Below are 21155 nucleotides of genomic sequence, written 5' to 3'. Positions count from 1 at the left end.
GTTGGAGGCCAACCTGGGAAACTTAGCAAGAACCTGTCTCAAAATAATAGAAAGGACTGGGGATGTAGCTCAGTGGTAGAGCACTTGCCTCTAGCATGTGCATGGCCCTGGGTTCAGTCTCCCATACTGCAACAACAAAATAGTATATAGAATCATAAACTGCCATGTATAGTTATAATAAAGAAGGGAATGTTAGACCTGAGTAAATAAACAAGAATAAGTGGAAAAGGTATAATGTTAGAGCCAAAGACTATTAAGATGTTCTCACCAGAATCTAAGTTATCTGTGAGTCAACTCAAGAACCCAATAGGATTTTATGGATTTATGAAAATGTTTTAAAATACATCTGAAGATATGTACCCTATACTGGGCATGGTGGCACATGCCTGTAATCCCAGCCACTCAGGATACTGAGGCAGGAGGATCACAAGTTCAAAGCCAGCCTCAGCAACTTAGTGGAATTTTAATCAACTTAACAAGACCCTGTCTTAAAATTAAAATAAATAAACAAAATGCATCTAAAGATATCTAAAGTGCTTTTACCTTAAAAAATTCCAAAGGTGAATAAAGAAGAAAACAAGAATTTATTGAGTTGTAGATATTGACATATTATACAGGTAAAATTATTAAAGTTGTACAGATAGACCAATAAAACAGAAAAGAAATCCCAGTATGGTGTGTGTGTGTGTGTGTGTGTGTGTGTGTGTGAATGTATGAATTAGGTATACGCTGAAAGAGTCATTTCAAATCAGAAGACAAACTATGGATTTTTCTAAAATACTGAAGTAGTGGGCTATTTACTGGGAGTAGTAGAATATGTCCCCATGACATTTACTCTGGAGATATGGAGATAAACTGCCTGGGTTGGAGTCCTGGCACTACTGCTTCTAAACTACATAGCTTTAGTCAAGTTACCTAATTAGTCTGTCTCACTTTTCTTATCTGTGAATGGTGATGATGATAATTTTTAATTTACAGGTTGTTTTTAAAGATAAACTGAATTAATAATTGAAAAGTATTGGTGCTCAGTAAGCACTATGTGAGCTTTAAATAATACTAACAGTTTAGTAACAAAATAGATTGTATGTAGCCATAGTACTGGTTAAATACCTTACCATGTTCTGAGCTATAGGCATATTAATGCCATTCATTCAAAGGACTCACAAATACTTTACATAAAAATGTAAAAATAAATGTTTTCTGAACTCCTAACTGTGATCTTGATGTCAGAATAGAAATTACTTTAACAACACTTCCATTTGTTGTGTGTAGAAAGTTATTCATTTCTAGCAGATATTGAAAAATTAATGGATACTGTGTTGTATTTTTAATTGAAACTGAAATAATAACCTATAACGATGATGTATTAAAACATGTCTATTTTTCCTTCAAAGAAATACATAAAATCTTGACTCTGAGAAAATTAATGATTTAGGGTTTGACAATTTGATCATTTATTTCTTTTTCCTATTATATAAATTTTTTAGTTTCTCTTATGAATGGTAATGACTTATACGCTGTATTTACTTAGAAAGGTATTGGAATATAAATTCAGAATTTAGACCAACTGTTTATATTACCATATTACTAAGTATAGAAGGATCATATACTAAGTTCCTAATAAACAATTTTTGCATTAATAGTTCACTATACAAATAAGTGATCTAAAATAATGAATTTGGCCCATGGTCACAGTTAATTGACAGCTGTGGGACTTAATTACCTTCTTCCTTCCCTTCTTTCCTTTGTTCCTCTTTCTCTCATTATTTCCCTTCTTCCTTCTTTCTTTCAATTTGCCTTTCTTCCATCTTTTCCTCTTTTCCTCCCTCTCCACCCTTCCTTTCTTCCTTCCTTTAGCCTTTCTTTAATATGTTCCCTATGCCAAGAGAACCTGGACTCTTTACTGTGTGACATTATTTGAAGGTTAATTAATATCAAATAATATTTACAAAAGCTGTCAACTAAAAAAATCTATAAAAAACTTCTTCTCTTGAAGAGCAAGAGAAGAAAATGCATCATTCATAAGTTCAAAAGGCAAAATGTGCACCAAAATTCTTCAAAACTATTTTGCCTCTACTTTGTGTGTTTTTTTTTTTTTTCAACTATTTAAAACAGGAATGACAGGGAAAACTTTTTTAAGAACATTCAAGTCCATAATAGGTCCTTTCCATGAGTTCAAATTCTCAGATACAGTTGAATGAGATCCTAGGGAAATTAATACATTTCCTCAGATGATAGCATTATTGTAGGTTTATGTTAAAAACACAGAAAAGAGAAGTGTTAAATAGTTTGAGATCAAATTTTAAAAATATGTATATTCATTCTTATATGGCAGCAAGTTTTTATTTCCAGGTAAAATTAAAGAATAATCATTAATCAGATGTGTTGTAGGTGATAAAAAATAAGCAGCTAATTTTCTTTTTTTGACAGCATTAGCTATTCATGAGAAGTTGAATAATTCCTCATGTATTATGAGTTCAATAATAACTTTTACAAAGCAATTAAAAATCATATGGGGAAAAGGGGAAACCTGATTTGATGATGTTATGGTAAAGAATAAAAAGAATTAAAATCCATATATGGAGTGTTAATTAGTGAGCATTGTCAAAGTGGATATATTTTTAGAGGCACATTGACATAGTATGAACTCACCAGAACACTTTTCAGTAGTTTTATCAACTACTAATGTGGATGAAGAATGAACAACCTGCTCCTCAAACTTCCAAATGACTCAAATCTAAAAAAAAAGTTGACATGTTGAATGACAGGTAAAAATTCAAAATATGGACAGATGTGAAAGATGCAACAGATCCAAAAAATGAAATTAAAAAGAAACAAGTATAAAATCCAACAGTTTCTTCAAAATCAGTTGCATAGGACTTATGAAGTCTTCTAGGTTTCTAGTGTTTTCTCTTAGGTTATTTTAAAATTTAATTTGTCCAAAGCTTAGTATAAGACCCTGTTGTATTTCACCTAATAATGATTCAGGCTCCAATTTCATTTTTTGAAGCTGTATTATCTATGCCAAGGGGGTAAACATTAACAATTTAGAGTATGTTCAAAGCAGAATGACCAACATTTTGAGGGGTGTGGAAATCATGTCATAGAAAAACTAATTGAACAGACAAAAAAACTGAACAAATTATTTTGGTTATGAAAAAATATTTTCAAAAAGGATAATGATAGTATTCTTAATGTATTTGAAAGAATGTCATAGGACTGATATAGTCAGATTTTAAATATGATGTATGGGTGACAGAAATAAGACATTTAATAAAAAGTAAAGGGAAGTAGAAAGTGAAATTTATTATGAAGTGAAAACTTTATAGTAACTAGTATGTTTCCAATGAAAACTGTGTATCTTAGAAAGAAGTAATTGAACTTGTTATATATTAAGTAAAACAATCTATGCAGAACATATAAGATGGTACTGATACATAGTAAGCATTACAGAAATATATAATTATTAGTGTTATTAATGTTCTTATCATTATATTTATGAATAAATTTGATAATTATTTGACTTATTAATTTATTTCAAATTAAATTTAGAGTAAATGTTTTTCAACTTAAGTTTAATTTTCTAAGATTCAAGATAATTTGACTTATTAGTCATGCCCCATTGTATTATCCATCTATTTCCTTTTCATGACTTGAGAAAATACAAATTTTTAATTTCCTGCCAAAGAAAGTGTGTAACAATATAATTAGAGTAGTTTTGAGAGTATATTTATTTATATTTTAGTTTTAGTGCTAGTCTTCATTAAAATTTAAATTTGACATTAAATATTTGACATATATAATGTATCAGGAGAAGTGCCAGGAAGAAAATGTGTGCTATTAATATGTTGAAATGTGTTGGGGATAATCTGTTTAAAGATGTGTAGATGATATAAAGATATTTTTCTTTTCCATAGAACAATGTAAATCCATTGAAAGGTATGGCAGGACAGAATCAGATTTGTTCCACAGAATGATCACTTTGTTTTTAGTGGAGACAGTGGAGAGGAAGAAAGGTTGATGTAATGTGGACTCATAGGGAAATGGAGGCCAGGAAAACAATGATGAGAACTGGAGATAGTAAAACAGAGAATGGCTATTGGGATTTTCAGTGACAGATTAGGTAGGGTCATAAGGCTAGGGAAGATAGTGAGACCACCAAACTTATGACCCTCATAAAAAGATGTCATTCATTAAAGCGGAAGACACTGAAAGAGAACTAGTTGGAATTGAATATTATGAGTATGGTCATGGCCATGTAAAATTTGAGGTATATTTGAAACATTTAACAGAAATGGCAAATACATAGTTGAATAAATCAACGTAGAGTCCAGAGCTCAGTTACAGATCTAGGAATTAAAATTTGTAAATCAGATATACAGAGGAGGACAATGGAGGTAACAGATATGGATGGATTCCCTAGGCTGAGGATCCCAAATGAGAAAAGGGGCTCAAGTCCAGAGGATACTAACATGACTTTGAAAGAGGAAGTGAGAATGAGATTTATGTCATGTCATGATATCCCAGGGAAAAGCAAACATCAGTGTCAAATACTGTGGAAAGGCCTGATGAGATGAGCGATGATTTGCCTCCACTTGATTCGGCAACACAAAGACTCAAAAGCACTGTTTCCATGATTATCAGTGCCCACTGATACGGGTACAAAAGTGTTTTTTTTTTTCAGAGTGACTTGGATGTGTGAAAATGGATACAAATTTTCAGAGAAAATTACTGAAAAAAAAAAAAAAAGAAACTATTCACTGTGAGTCAGAAGTCTTAGGGAATAGAGTGAAGGGCTTTTCACACTTTGTTTTAATGAGAAAGAGTTAACTCTTGGGGAATATACAGCTGATAGGATGATGTTAAACGCATGAGACAAGAATTTAAGTATTTGAAATAGGATCAGTTGATAAGTTTACTGATGAGAGTTGGCCTTAGAAAAGAGGACAGGCACTCTTCTGTAAAAAGGTGTTTAAAAGAATAAATAGGTCAGGTATGGAACATAGGTGAGAGATAGAAATCAGTGTGAATTTTAATCTTAGATGCTCTGTGTTGCCTACCACATAGCAGTATAGGTCATCTTTTGAAAGTTGGTGTAGGTGATGAGAAGATTTAAGGTTTCTTGACGGTGAAAGTTTGAAAAGTCATTATAGAAAGTGGACAAGCAAGTTGACCAAAAAGCTCCATAAATAAGACAGGTAAAAATGAACCATCATCTCTGATAACTTCTGATTATGTTTATAAACATGTAAGGAAGTTTTAGGGACAGCTTTCTGAATCTGTGATCCTTGTGTTTTTTTTTTTCTGCTCTAGTATAGTATCTCTGATACAAGTAAGGGTGATCACATATCATCATTTCATGTCTGATATATCATTGATTAATCATTGATTATGAAAGATATATAAGGCACCTTCTTAGAAAGGTGTATGCAAAACTCGGAGACAGGAAAATGAATTTGTATGTCGTGTGTGTGTGTGTGTGTGTGTGTGTGTGTGTGTGTGTGTGTGTGAGATGAAGTTTATTATATGATTCTGATATACCCTCCACAGGGAGGGTAGCAATTTCTCCATGAGAACAGAGGAACTGATTATGACCTTGAATTTAAGAATTCTCTGTAGATAAATGGAACTCACTTGTTACTTTTATTAATAATTATTTTATTCAGTTTTTTCACTGCTGTGACTAAAAGACTGACCAGAACAATTGGAGAGGAGAAAAAGTATATTTAAGGACTCATGGTTTCAGAGGTCTAAGTCCATAGATAGCTGACTCCATTCCTGTGGCTCAAGGTGAGGCTGCTGAACATCATAATGGGAGAGTGTGGCAGTGGGAGACAATCACATAATGAGCAGGAGCAGAGAGAGACTCTACTGGCCAGAAACAAAATATATCCCCCAAAGCCAAGCCCCCAAAGCCACGCCTCTAATGCCCACCTCCTCCAGCCACACTGTACTTATCTTCAGTTACCACTCAGTTAATCCCCAGCAGAAGATTAATTCATTGAATCGGTTGAGGCTCTCAGAATCCAATCATTTCTCCTCTGAACCTTCTTGCATTGTCTCACACAGGAGCCTTTGGGGGACACCTCACATACAAACCAAACAGTAATTAAGTGTGAAGAAAATAAATTATTATTTTTTCCTCAATATGTGAATAAATCTCTGGATATTTTTGTTACATTATAGAAATTAACTTTATGATACTTAGAAATAAGTGCCCATTATCCAGTATTAAAATCAATAGGGGAAATGTTCCACTGTATAATCACTTAAATATAAAACACTTAATTATTAGCAAAATATTTACAAACATTTTACAAACATTCAATCAACATGTCAGTAAATTTCTCCTTAGGTAGAAATTTCTGACTTCGGTTGAGTCATTAAATGCTTTGGGTCACTAGTGCACCAATTAGTAAATTACTGATCCATACTACTTTACCATCCTGAAAAAGTAAATGCACCTTCTGAGAGCCTAATTGAATCTTGGAGAGTTATTTATTTGCCATTAAGATCAAGATAAATGAATCAACTCACCATAGTGTTGCTGAACAGTTACATTCATTTCACAAATAGATAAACTGAAGCTCAGAAGAGGCAGGAGTGGAAAGCTAAAGATCCATATTCATTCTGAAAAGACCCAATTCCCTCTATGTAGCTATTAAAAATTAAAATATGAGTTTGGAAATAATATTAATTATTTTTCTAGAAGTCCATTTTCATATAGTATAGGTAAGTTTAATACCAATTTTTTAAATAATGCTGAACTTGTAGTTCATACATAAATATGGCCTTGTAGCAAAGTAAATAGTTCATTTTTTTAAAAAAGCAAAATTTCAATCACTTTTAAGAAAAAAATTATCCTGAAACTTGTTACCTTTTTCTGCATGGATCTTTTGGAACATCAATGGTATCTTGTAATATGGTAAAACAGAAATGAACAAGCTTCCAAGTAAGAAAACCACCTTAAATACTCACGTCTATGCCTATTAACTGAGAATTGAACAAATAAATTCTCAAAGTTTTACTTTCTCATCCTATAAAATGGAGGACAAAATACATAATTTATAGCTCCTTGAAAGGATTCAGTGAAAAAAATTATTTGACTACTTAGCACTGAGCTTTGCGCTTGCACGTGCACGTACACACATACCCACATACACGCATACACACATTGAGACACACCCACACCAAGCACTGTTTAACTTGAGCATTATTATTTCCAAGATCAGATGAATCTTAAGTTGGTTTATTATTTCACTTGGCATGTTACTTTTCTTTTTTCTTGGTCCCCAAAAGCAATAAAATAAATTTTGATGCTTTTTCATAAAACATAAGAAAGAAAAATAACTAGAAACTTCAACATGAAACTTACTAGTATTTGTATTTGTCTGGAAGGTGGCTTCCCACAGCTTTAATCACAGCCACAGATTATTATTTCAAGATGCATCTTTTAGATATTTAAATATGTATTCTCATATCATAGAATGTAAATGTAAAGTTATTTATTCTGTGCTTTACTGAAATTCTGTGATGGGTTTTAAATAATTAAAATAGCATGTACTATAGTTCTGAGTGCAATCACTGAGACTCTGAAGAGACACATACTGAGAAAAGGGGCTATTGCTCCAGGAAAAATTATCTGCCTTCTTAATCATTAATTGTCACTGAAATGTTTGTGAAGTTTATACAACAGAATTCTGGTAGAGAACTTCAGCATCTGACACTATAACAATGCCTTGAAAGCTCTAACAAACTATTATATTTGGAGTCCAATAATAAAAATTTTTATTAAGAAACATTTAAAACAAAGGTAAAATGTCATATTGAAGCTTTCAATTAGCCTACCTAGGGACTACAAATTAGTGCAGCCACTCTGGAAAGCAGTGTGGAGATTCCTTAGAAAACTTGGTATGGAACCACCATTTGACCCAGCTATCCCACTCCTTGGCCTATACCCAAAGGACTTAAAATCAGCATATTACAGTGGTGCAGCCACAACAATGTTCATAGCTGCTCAATTCACAATAGCCAGATTGTGGAACCAACCTAGATGTCCTTCAGTGGATGAATGGATAAAGAAACTGTGGTATATATATATACAATGGAATATTACTTAGCCATAAAAATAATAAAATTATGGCATTTGCAGGCAAATGGATGAAATTTGAGAATATTATGCTAAGTGAAATAAGCCAATCTCAAAAAACCAAAGGACAAATGATCTCCCTGATAAGCGGATGATGACACATAATGGGGGGTGGGAGGGGGGCAAGAATGGAGGAAGGAAGGACTGTATAGAAGGATAAGAGGGGTGGGAGGGGTGGGGGGGAAGAAAAAAAAATAACAGAATGAATCAAAAACTATTACCCTAGGTAAATGTATGATTACACAAATGGTATGCCTCTACTTCATTACAAACAGAGAAACAAGATGTATCCCATTTGTTTACAATAAAAATGAATTTTAAAAAAAACAAATAGCCTACCTATAATTCACATGTTATGTATATATTAAATATTTTGGAAACATTTTCTTAGAATACTTGTGTAAGTTTTTCTTTGCTACTATGTCAATGATGGCCTTGGTAAAATGCTTGAAGGAAAATAAGACTTTTTTTTCACGTGTTATTTGTGTCTGAGGATTCACTGATTTCGCATGCACTGATAATATGAACAAGGTAATTTGTTTGACTCTGGTGGGGCAGGATTTGTGGTAAGAGATGCAAAATTCACACATAGCTCTTCCATGAGAAGTCTCTGTAATGTTTCAGTTTACATAAAAAGTCTCAAGGTGTTGCCTGAGGCATCTATTTTTTTTTTCCCTCAAGGCAAGCTGAAGCGCTACAAATCAAATTGTTTTCACACTACTAATATATTCCCTTTTCTTTCAATTTCTCAGAGAGCTGACATAGGGATTTCTGCCTTAACCATCACCCCAGACCGTGAGAATGTGGTGGACTTCACAACACGTTACATGGACTACTCAGTGGGGGTCCTACTCCGAAGGGCTGAAAAGACAGTGGATATGTTTGCCTGCCTGGCTCCATTTGATCTCTCTCTGTGGGCCTGCATTGCTGGAACAGTCCTTCTGGTGGGTCTGTTGGTCTACCTCTTGAACTGGCTTAATCCCCCACGATTACAAATGGGATCAATGGCATCTACTACACTCTACAACTCCATGTGGTTTGTGTATGGATCCTTTGTACAGCAAGGTAAGGAGAAAAACTACCTTTCTTTTCTTTTTTTTTTTTTTCCTTTTTTTTTTTTAGAAGGAGAGTGATGTTTCACATGCAATGTAGTTAGGATGATTCTGTATCTGGCATCAATAAGAGTTCGAAAGGGTCCTCAAAGCAATGCTCAGAAAAGAACATTTCCTACTCTCCTGTAGTGGATCTCAAACTCAGCAGGTTTCCAGCAATAATGGCTCATTGTCTTTTGGTATAAATTCAGTTTCATAAACAAGGCAAAAGTGAATGTCAGAAATGAGATTCACAAGACACCTCAAGATCAGAATTTCCTCCCCAAACTCTGACTTTCTGAGAAATAGCCTTCCTGCAATGAAACTATTTACCACTAGAGAAAGTACTGTTTAGTTATTTACATGTATGAGAGATGATAGAACTTCTTCTATGTTCAGAGACATTATTTTAGGAACTGAAAATTTTTCATTAGCTGTAAAAAGACTTGGGCTAATTTACAACTCTGATAAGAAATGGTATATTTATATCTTTCACTTTAACATACAATCTTTACTAATGGTTTAACCTATGAATTCATTATATTCTAAAGAATGTCTGTGCTTTGTTATTCAATATCCTGTCTGCACTCTTCTTTAAACCCATCTGATTAATTCCTTGATTCTCACTGTTTCAGAATAGAATATTTATTTCATTCTTTATTTGAGACACTGCCCTCATAGAGAATGAAATAATAAGAGAATTGAGTCTCTTGCAAGATCAACATGTGTATTGAATAGGAGAATTATGTGTTTCAACAGAGACATGTGACAATTTTGCCTTAATAGTTACAGCTGTTAATAACATCTTACTTTCCATTCCCACTTGCTGTTGGATCTTCCGTTAAACTTCAGTCTGTCTATTCTCATTTAATTAATCAAAGGCTTGTCTTGGCTGGGAATGTGGCTCAAGGGTAGAGCACTTGCCTAACATGCATAGAGCCCTTAATTCAAGCCCCAGCAGTGCCACAACAAACAGTGGTTTGTGTAATTTCTTCCTGTCCACTGCCTCACTTCTAACCTATCCTTTAAGCCTTTGGAAGCAATCCCCCATGACCACCGACACTCTTTTTCCATATAAGGGCTCTGGAAGGTTTTCTGTAGCTATATATTTGTCAAAGAACTTTTAATTCATTCATTAACATTCATTCAGTAAACACTTATTGCACGCTATTCAAGTAGAACTTTGCTAAGAGAGGAATATAAAATGGTGAGCAAAGAGACTTTGCCATCATTGAGCCACAAGTCTAGTGAGACACAAATATGTAAATGATGAATTACGATTATGGGTGGGAAGTTCTGTGATAGGGTTAAGCCCAGCCCATGTGAGACCACAGAGGTAGGAGAGCTCAAAATATCTTGATGTGGAAAAGTAAGCTTTCAGAATATAAATGAACAGAGACAGAATTAACTGTAAAGAGCTTGTTAAATAAGAGGAATGGAGGAAAGGGAGTACAAATAGGATATAATTTTAGATGAAGAAGTAAAAGAGACATTAGGATAAAATTATGCAGAGGGGAGTTTACAAAGATGAGCACAAAGATATATTTATTATTAGGAGTCCCATCTTCGGGGAAGTGATCAGTTAGTTAAAGGTATAAAGGGAAAGGATGCTCAGATTTTTACTGCAGAAATAATCTGGTTATAATATAGAGAATAGTTTGAAAAATCAGCACTGTGGAAAGTAAGAAAAATTAGAAAACTATAATAACCCAGTAAAGAGTTGATGTGGCATGGTAGCGTTGGAATTCAAGAACAGTGTACTGATCAAATGGAATCAATAAAACTTGAATAACTATATTGCAATACAGGGTTTGGTAGTGAAGGAGAAATAGGAGATTAGGTATTATCCTATGTTTCTGGATTAGGAAAGTGTGTATATTGGAGGTTGATCTTATTTACTGAGATGAAAAAAACAGAAAGAACAGATATGAAAAAGAAGATGATATATTCATTTTGGTCCAAACCAGAGGGTATTTCTAGTGTTTGGTTAGTGGCCTGCTATATTTGTCAGATACACAAAAGCAACGTCTGGACTAAATATACATTTAGGAAATACTGGCATATAGGAAATAATTGAAGCCATGAAAGTAAATAAGATCATTTAGGCAGATTTCAGTACTCCTTATTGAGGACTTCTGGTCCAGAATAGGCATAGAACAAAGCCCTAAGGAAAGGAACAGGTGGAGGACCTCTCAGTAGTGACAGATGGGAGTCCTTGGAAAGAGGCAAGGAAAGATCAGAACCTGCAGTGGAATACTTACGAGGTGAAGACAATACGTAAAGATAGAGAATTTGTTAATAGTATCACAGGATTAAGTAAGATTAGAGCTTGAAACGTGTTTATTTGATTTAGCAATAAATGTGTTATTGAAGCCAAGGTTTGTCTTTTCTCCATGATGCCTGAGGCATCCAAAGACTAGAGGCTGAAATCATCTGAAGGCTTGTGCACTTCACTTGCATGTCTGGTGGTTTATGCTGGCTGTGGACTGTGGGCTTCATTTTTTACTTGTGGGTCTGTCCATGTAATTTTTCTTCCTGGGATAGTTTGACCTTACTCATTGCATGGCAGTTTGTTTCTCCATAGGATGTTGATAAATATAAGCATTGCAAGAAATAGAAGGCAAATATAGTCAACCTCTGTTCTCATTTCATTCTTTCACTTTTCATTCCATTTGTTTGTGCATAGTTTCAACAATCATTCATATGCAGATGACTCACAAATTCACATTATCCACATCTTGAACTTCAGATTTGTGTATCTAAGTATGTACGAGGTCATTCTCTGGATACACCAGAGATAACACAACTTCCATCATGCTAAAACTTGAATTCATTTTACACTTTGAAACTTCTTGGCCTCTCATATTCTTATTCCAGTTGAGGTATCACCAACCACCTAGACACACACAAGAGACTTCTAAAATACTTTTGTTTTCTTCCTCTTTCTCTTCTCACATCCAACCATAATCAAATCCCATGAATTTTACCTTCTAAATTTTTCTAGGAGTGAAAATCTCCTCTCACATAGAAAGATTAGGGCTAGTTTGTTACCTAAATTAAGCCTACCTCATTTCTCACCTGAACTATAGGTATCTCACAGCAGATTTTTCTTTTCCCAGTTTTGTCCCTTGCAAATATATGATAGACACACTTGCACTCATACTCAAGTGATCACTACCATGAAAAGATGACATAATTTCCATTTTCAAATATTTCCTTAACTCCTTAATACTCACAGTTTGAAAGTCCTGAGTTCTTTAAAGCATAAACCGGAGACTTTTATCTAACTCCTAGCCATGCTCAGTTCTCACCTCTTAATGCTCACTTCTCAAATGTAATTCTCTAGTTACTCTAAACTGTAAACATAAGACAAGTTAGTCCTATAAACATAAGACAAGACTTTTCTGTTTCTCCACCTTTGTTTCTGCCTCTTGAATTCCTGAAATGGCTTTATTACCAACCTGCTTGAACTCTGCTCCCACACTCTGCTCTCCTATGACAAGTTCCTATCTAGCTCTTGCTTTGATTTCACTCCTTTCAAGAAGTCTTTGCTAGAAAAGGAGACTATCTTCTATGCTTCTCAATATATATTTATCATAGTACTTATGAACATGCTGCAATTGTCTTTTCTTCATTTGTCTTCCCCTGAATTTTTAAAATACAAGACATTCTCTTTATCTTCATAGTCCTTTTGCCTGCATTTCAGTGTCTATTAGATGTTTAATGAATGCATAATGACCAACTTAATGAATGAATGAATGAATGCTAAATACTTAACTAAATGAAACATGGAGTTAACTGCAATACTAAAAATATTAGATTATAATCTAAAATAAAAAATGTTAGTAAAATATCCCCCCAATGACCTGATAATCAATAAACCAACTATGAAGTTATTGTAATGTCCCTATCAAGTATATTTTATAGGAAGATAGGTGGAGAAACTTATAAATAAAGTCTCCTATTGGTTGAAGAATTATTTTTGAGGATGTTGGCTTGAGTATGGATAGGCTTTCTGAATTCTTCCACCAGGTAGTCAAATTTCAGTAAATTTTAGAGTATAACCAACAACAAAAAAAGATAAATAGAATTCTCCATCCAGTTAGTATGCTTTTGCTAGTTCTATAAACATGCAGCAGATAGCAGCAGTTATAAATATGTTAAGCACCTTTGCATCCCAACTGCTTCCTTAAATAAGTTGCACAGCCTGTAAGTTGATTGTACATTTATACAAATTCATAATGATGGATAATGCTGAATTGCATATGATTAACTGCTTTATCTTTGAAAAGCTGCTATTCCTCCACTTGCTAACAATGAAAAGGTGAATTCATTAAGAGATACTGAGAACATCTTTATGCTCTGATTAAAAATAAATTAGGAAAAGGCCCATAAACCCTGTGAAAAAGAGAATCAATCAGTGGCAGTGTCCATACATAGGCAAAGGAGCTGGAGTTAGTGGTAATTTCCAATAAAAATATAGTCTCTTAAGAGGAAGTACAGCTGTTATTTCAGAATTACAATTTTTATTGAGCTACTCTACCAGATTGAATAGGGATAAAGATGCATTTCACGTGTTAGCAGATAGATTTCTGAAAAAGAGTTCAGGGACAGCTAAAAGCAGGAAAATGTTAAATATATGAGTTGTTTACTAATCCTGATCTTTAAAAAAAATCTGTAACTTCAAAACATTCTGCAAAACAGCTCAGGGAATTCAACTGTGCAAAAGCAGTATGGTCCATTATAGAGATAAACTCAGTACATCTGTTTAGCTGGAACATTAGAGCTTGTGAATTAGGTTGTAAATGCACAAATGAGAGACCAATTTTATACAAGTTTTGCTGTCATTTTATATTCTCCCTTATCTCCCTGTCTACATGCATCTCCTTGAAATTAACATACATAAAAAACTGGAGTTCGAGTACTGAAGATTTCCTGTGTTTTGTGTATTGGAAATGATTCTCTGCTGCAGTATTGGAAATTGAACCCAGGGTTTTATACATGCCAAGCAAGTGTTCTACCATTGAGCTAAATCTCCAGTCCTTTATTTTTCAGTAATAACGTTTGATCCTAGGATGCCCTGTCATTGAGCTACATCTCCAGTTATTATTATTTTTATTTTGAGACAGGGTCTCACTAAGTAGGTAGGCTTCTTCAAACATGCTGTCCTCCTGTGTCAGCCTCCTGAGTAGGTGGGATTACAGGTGTACATCACTGCACCCAGGTATTGGCTATGACTCCTCATATCAACTAGACCATGGGGAACCTCCATGACTTGTTCATAAATGTGGTCGAGTATAATTTGCTTGCCATTTGTTCGCATCTGAGCTATCCTCAGATGCTTTTGTCTGGTTCCATGAAATATATATGGTCATGTAAAATATTTGAAGCAACTACATATACATTTATCAGCAAGTATTCATTAAATACCAACAGTGTCCCTGGACCAGTAGGACTGAAAGAAAAATAAGAAATAACTCTCATAACTAATGGTTTAACACATATGCTTTGGGTATACTATGTGCCATACATGTCCTAGATGTTTGAATATGGTGATAAATAAGAGTCCTTGCAAAGGTATTCTGCTCCATGTCAATGAATCTTAGACAAATTAGGATCAAAATAAACCACTTCTTATGAGAAAAGCAGATAAAATTGTTGGAAAGAGTAAAGAAGGAAAATTGCTTTAGTAGTTTTATTGAAGATCAAATAGTTTTACCAATGCTAATGGTGAATAGAAAGACTTTTAAGTGGTAGAGTGCCAGAAATAACTTCCTGATATCACACAAGAGGTAGCAGAGGAGGTAATCATGGGCTTTTAAGTCCAAGGATAATTTTGGGAAGACAATAAAATTCTTCTCATTGCCAGATGGATTCCACTGTTATAGAGAATCACAATTTTTTCATTTCTACAAAAAGAAGAGACATTCTTCTCTATTGAATTGGGTAACAGGAGAGAATACTGATGAGGGAGCATCTATCTCTTTAAAACTTTGCATAAGAGAATAACTCAAAAAGACATCTATTTTAATAGTGTAGGTATCAAATATATGAAATTTACCAAAGGCCTATTCACAAAACCCAAAAGAATTCAAGCCTTGGAATGCAATAGCTAAAACCATTCATTTGTAATGTTATCTGATATTTCACATTCAATTTGTATATAACAAAAATGATGTTGGCTAGCTCTGTTGTTTACTGACGCTAATGAACACAGGGAAAAAGAGAGTAATTCCCAGTGACAGGTTAACTGGGCTATAAAGACGAATTTCTTTCTGCATTTTGTTCTTACAGGTATTAACTCAGAAAGGCTCTATGTAATTTTTATTTAGGTTCAAACAACATCTCTGTTGTTGTTAATTATGATTGGCAGTCTTTAACAAAAGGATTGCCAAGCACTCTGAGTGCTGTCATATCCACTTGAGAATTTCCCCATGTAGATTTAAAATATGACAAGGAGTTCATTTTCTTTCTTTTTATTACCAGAATTTTCCACCACAAAAGAAAATAAAAGTTGAACTCTCATGCTCAGAAAGTAAAATTGTGCCAATAATGGGGAGTAAAACAATGCCATGATGCTAAGATATGAGTAAATTGGTTACATTCCCAATGAACTGTAATGAGCTAAGCAGTTGTTCTGTGAACTACAAGCATGCAATATGCTCCTGAAAATCATTTATGGAAACACCTACTCTTCCTGAAATTTGCCAGAAAATCCTTTCTGGTGCCCAGTGGGCTTTCGAAGGGTTAAAATAATTAAAGAACATGAGGAACAAATCTGATTTCTGATTATAATACAAGTATGGTTACAAATAACCATTTTCTTGACTCCTTCAAACTACCTGTGAATTAAAAAGTACTAGTTTTCTTTTTAACAGGACTAGAATGGTGTCCTAAGAGACATTAGGCAAATAGAGGATGATTTTAACAAAATATATTTTAAAAGTCTAAATTTAATGAAAGAAAAAGGTTTTACAGGTCCTTTAAAGTTGTTTTGCCTAACATCTGTGTTGTTGTCAGAGTTTTTACAGTACCATATCACAATTTTTCTCAGCTTAAATAATAAGAACAGTCATCACCAAAGATGAATTTATTCTAAAGATGATTTAGGTTTGATCTAAGTTGAAGTGTTGGGCTCAAGGGACTACAGATAAAAGCAGAGAACATCAGTTTAGAATATAAATTTGGAATTCAATTTCTTTTTGACATGCCCAAACCTAAATCTATTTTCCCTTTTCATCTATGAATATATAATTAGAGGCTTAATAATGATGGTTATATTTCTGAAAGTATGGTAGACTGACCACAGCCTTCAAAAATAAAATCAACATGTTTTGAAATTTAAGACTTAGCATTTAACCTAGCTCTAAAATGCAACTTTATAAACCGACTATAATACACCTAATCCTGTATTTAGGATTCCAATTGTTAATGTACAAAAATGATAAGTAATAATGTCCTTGTGGCATTTTGTTAAATATCCTTCAATGAAACACAACCATTTCTTAAATTTTTTACAATTATAACCATAAAATTTTAATATAAAATATAAAATATAATTCACATTATGTATTTCATCAGATATATCAGTGTCTCTTATTTGTAAACTATATTCTTTATGTAATTGTTATAAATATAATTATATATATATGTGTGTGTTTGTGTGTGTGCCCAAATTTAACAAAAGACCAATGTATGATCCCTATTTCCACACTGTGGATACACAAAAGTCTTCTCTGATTTGTAGCCAGGGACAAAATTTAGAGTCTCTTTGTATTTACAACTCTCTCTTTTAGACTCTAAATTTACAAGCCATTCGGGATTGCTTTACAGTTTGTCTTAGCTGCTTCCGTTGTTTTCCAGCACTTAACGTTTATATCCATTGTTTAAATTCAAGTTTAGCATACCCTAAAAGTATTTCTTCTGCCTTTACTATTTTAAATTCTTCATCCTCTAGGAAACATCCACTTGACTATTAAACAGAATTATTATCTAATCACAAAGGTGAATAAAACAGCATGGGGTCTTTCTTCCTGGAACTTGAAGGACAAGTGGCACAAACAGTGCCATCATAGAATTGTATTTGTCATGCCCTGCTCAGGAAAACACAAGATACATGGAGCATTGAATTTACAGATACACTGCAATTTGGAAAACTGCAACTGGTATACCAAGTCGTGACCTATCAAGAGAGTTACACAGGATAGGAGCTGACATTTTACCTAGTGACAATGGAAGAAATGAATGTTCAATTAACTCACTTGATCAAGCAGATGTAGATCAATAAATATCAGATTATTTAAAAATTTTCTTTTAGATATAAAATTGTATGATTCTATGATATAAATTCTAATTATATAGAATTATATAGCTAAATATATTTGTGCTTTCTTGAGAGACAGCTCAGTTTTAAACCTGTTTTTACCACTTTTGACCTACATCTCATTGAACGAGTTTCTTAAACCTCAGGGTGCCTCAGTTCCCCAAATAATAATTACCTACTTAATCAGATTTTTGAAGAAAATTGAGCTAATAGATATAAAATGCTTAGAACTATGTTCATAACATAAAACAGGCACTCAATATTATAATTTTATTTCCCCAGTGTTTTTGCAGGCTCTAAAAGACAGAATCAGTCACATTGTTTAATCTTTTATAAACTCATAATTACCTCACCAAAAATAAGCATTATTTTAAAGAAGCAAATTATAATTAAGCATAACAAAATATGTTAGAAAAACTGGTCTAGATAATCAAAATGTTTATGATAAAAACTGAACACTAACTCATATTAACTTTATATCATCCAAATAAACATGAAAAACTACAAAAACGTGTTTCCCTTTGTCATTACCATATGTATTCTAGTCATCTTTTTGATGCCATAATGAAATAACTGAGGCAGGCAGGTTTTATACAGAAATGAGATTCACTTAGCACAGTTTTGGAGGTTTAAGGGACAAGATGCTGGCATTGGCCCAGTTTTTGTGAAGGCCTTTTGGCTTCAACACATCATACAGAGATGTCTGTAGTTGGGGCACTTGTGACAGGAAGTGATAAATCAGTAGTCAGGAAGCCAGAAAGCTGGGCGAGACTAGGTACAGGCTTTTTTAATAGAGCTTTTCCAAAAACTATGAAGGGGTCACATGAGAACTACCTTAATGACTTTTAAAAGTACATTCCCAGTGGACCTAAAGATCTCCCAGCACGCCCCACCTCCATCTCCTAACACAACCACCCTGGGAACCAAGTGTCCAACATATGAACCTGAGGTGAACGCTCAAACCACAGCAACATGGGGCTCATTCATTGAAGCCCGCAGCATGACATGGCCAGGGACACAGCAAATAAAGTACTCAGACTTAGTGCAATTACAAGCTTTGTTTCCAGCTTCTTCCAATTTACATATTAAGTACTTGGAGATTAAAAAGACTCTTCTTTTAGGAACTAACTTTCTATTAAAAACATATATATGTGTGTTTTGGTTTTGGAATATATGTTGATATTTGTAGTTAAAAATAGTCTAGTAATAAGCATAAGCAACATTCAAAGTCTGATTTACTTGAACTAAAAAAATGTTCACAAACTCCCACTGATTCCAGTCTAGAACCATATGAACCTTTTAAATGATAATGATGGTATTTCATTTTTATGTTAGTAAAAACTACCACAGTACCAATATTGAAAATGAAAATATTTTATGATTTTAAAATAGGTTAATAACTACATGATAGTTCACTATATTAATTAAACTAAAAACACTCTTATCAATAATATTATATAAATAAAACATATCAAATGCTATGCTACAGGTTTTTTTTATTTTTTCCTTCTCTTTCTTTCTTTCTTTTTTTTGCAGTGCTGGGAATCATACCCAGGGCCTCATACACACTAGGCAAGTACTCTACCATGTCCCCAGCACTTTAAAGATTTATTTTATTAAAAGAATGCCTCAAAATTGTTAAACTGTGGTTTCATTGTTGCTTAAATGTAAAAGGTTTAAAATGCCCATGAAATAGAGCATAATGATTAAAAAATATATGAATAATATAATTAAGGGTTTATATTGCTTTCTATTATTAGAGTCTACAATTTACCACAACAGCTATGAAATCAGTTTCTTAATAATCAGTAAAATCTGTGATTTCAATCTAAGAATTCCAAGGACATAATAGTACTCTGAGTTCAGTGTAAAGCCAGCATGCAAGGAAGGTATTCTAAATGTTGATTCTAAATTAAAACCATCTTTGAAACTATTTAATTCATTTTAACAATCTAAAAATAAATTGAATAATGTTATTAAAATTATTGAAAAGGAATAAAAGATTTTGGGGTGTTTTTCCAAAAATTGGTTGAGATTTTGTTGAGAACAATTACCAAGTTCCAAAATCAGTAATCATTTGTTACCTAAAATAATTTTTGAAAAGTCTCTATTTTAGAGGTAATCCTAAAATTGTTGGTCTTTAACTGTTGAAATAGTATGACCTCTTCAATAATTAAATTATCTGCTAAGCCTTGAAGACTTATTGATGGCATTCTATCTTAACTTAGATCCTTAATATCATTATAGTCTTTTCTTTCTATTCACAGAAGCAATCTGCTCAATTAGCAGTGACTGTCTGCAAGCACCACATCTCTGTGCTGTGATTGCACCATGCAAAGGGTTAAGGCCACTTAGTCCTTAGTCCTCTGCCTTACATCACCACCCAAGGAGTGCTGTAATCCTCTGGAAATGCACTGCCTGGAGTGTGGCACTGCTTTATAAATCACTCCATCTTGTTTATCTTTCTCTTGACATATATCTAGCAGCAGGAGCCATTATCCTGTGACAATGTTAAGTTCTATTGACATTTTCTCTTAATTAACTACACCATTGGCTATAATTTTTACATTGGGAATAACTTCCTTTATTTAATGCTATCCTGAACAAGGGAGTGGTAAATTTATTATGCATTCAATGCTGATAACCAGTTTACTCTGCTGTTTTGTATTTATAGAATCATTTTGCATCATTTATTTATGCTTTATATATTTTATATATTCATTAGGACATCTTAATAAGATTAAGACATCAAAAATATGTCTTAGTTCCTTGCTGAGACATATCCCTTTGTCAATCGATTAACATTCATGTATGCTTTCATAAATTAAGAGAAACATTTCTTTCCAAATTAAGCATAGTCTATGTATCTTGGAACCAAGTGTTTGGGGGGATCCAAATTAAAGATCATTCATTGATTCTACATTTATTGATTGTCTATAAAGTGCCAGGCACCATTCAAGCACCTGATGCTACCTTCACAAGGAAAACAATTATGTCCTCATAGAGTTTTTATTCTAGTAGACAGAAGCTGCAAACAATAAGTATGCGAAATAAATAAGTATCTTAGAACTCAAAAGCTATAGAAATAATAGTGCTAAGTGAGGGAAACTGAAAGTGTGTGTGGAATGGTTTAGATTTCCATTTGTTGAAGTAAGAGTCTTTGAGAATTTGATATTGAACAAAGTCCTAAGGACAGGCAGGCATAGGCATACTCTGTGTGAATGTCCAGAGGATGGATGATAAGGTAGAAGAAATCACAAAGGACCTGCCCAAAGAGGACAGAAGAATAGTTAGTAGGTGGTGAGGTCAGGAGATCCACACTTCAGATGAGATTGGGCTTTGTCAACTTTGTCTTCTACTCTGAGAGAAATGGAGAGTCACTAAAATGTTTTAAGCAGAGGAATGACAAGACAAAAATTAGACACATACAAGTAATTGTTACAGAGGACATTAATTGATAAACTTTTCCATTTCTGTTCTGTTTTTAAAATCTACCATCATATTTGGGGATTTTAATATGTTTCAAAAAATGTAGATTTGTATCTAGATGAGTCAAGATTATCTTTTATATATATATGACTATGGTTTAGGT

General features: G+C 33.5%; 1 protein-coding gene across 5 annotated transcripts in view; it reads left to right on the top strand.

Annotated features, from left to right (window-relative positions):
* GRID2 (glutamate ionotropic receptor delta type subunit 2) overlaps window positions 1–21155 on the top strand; it is a 1449748-nt gene that overhangs the window by 1123811 nt on the left and 304782 nt on the right. For 3 of the 5 annotated variants that reach the window (XM_079153229.1, XM_079153231.1, XM_079153227.1), the window contains exons 11-12: window positions 8902–9214; window positions 19100–19135. In XM_079153229.1, the coding sequence (XP_079009355.1) occupies window positions 8902–9214; window positions 19100–19135 (349 nt within the window). The remainder of the gene's footprint in view (window positions 1–8901; window positions 9215–19099; window positions 19136–21155) is intronic. The other 2 variants (XM_079153230.1, XM_079153228.1) reach the window with 1 other exon arrangement.

Source organism: Sciurus vulgaris, assembly GCF_902686455.1.
Source record: "Sciurus vulgaris genome assembly, chromosome: 9".
Lineage (NCBI taxonomy): Eukaryota > Metazoa > Chordata > Mammalia > Rodentia > Sciuridae > Sciurus > Sciurus vulgaris.
This window is presented reverse-complemented; position numbering and strand designations above follow the sequence as displayed.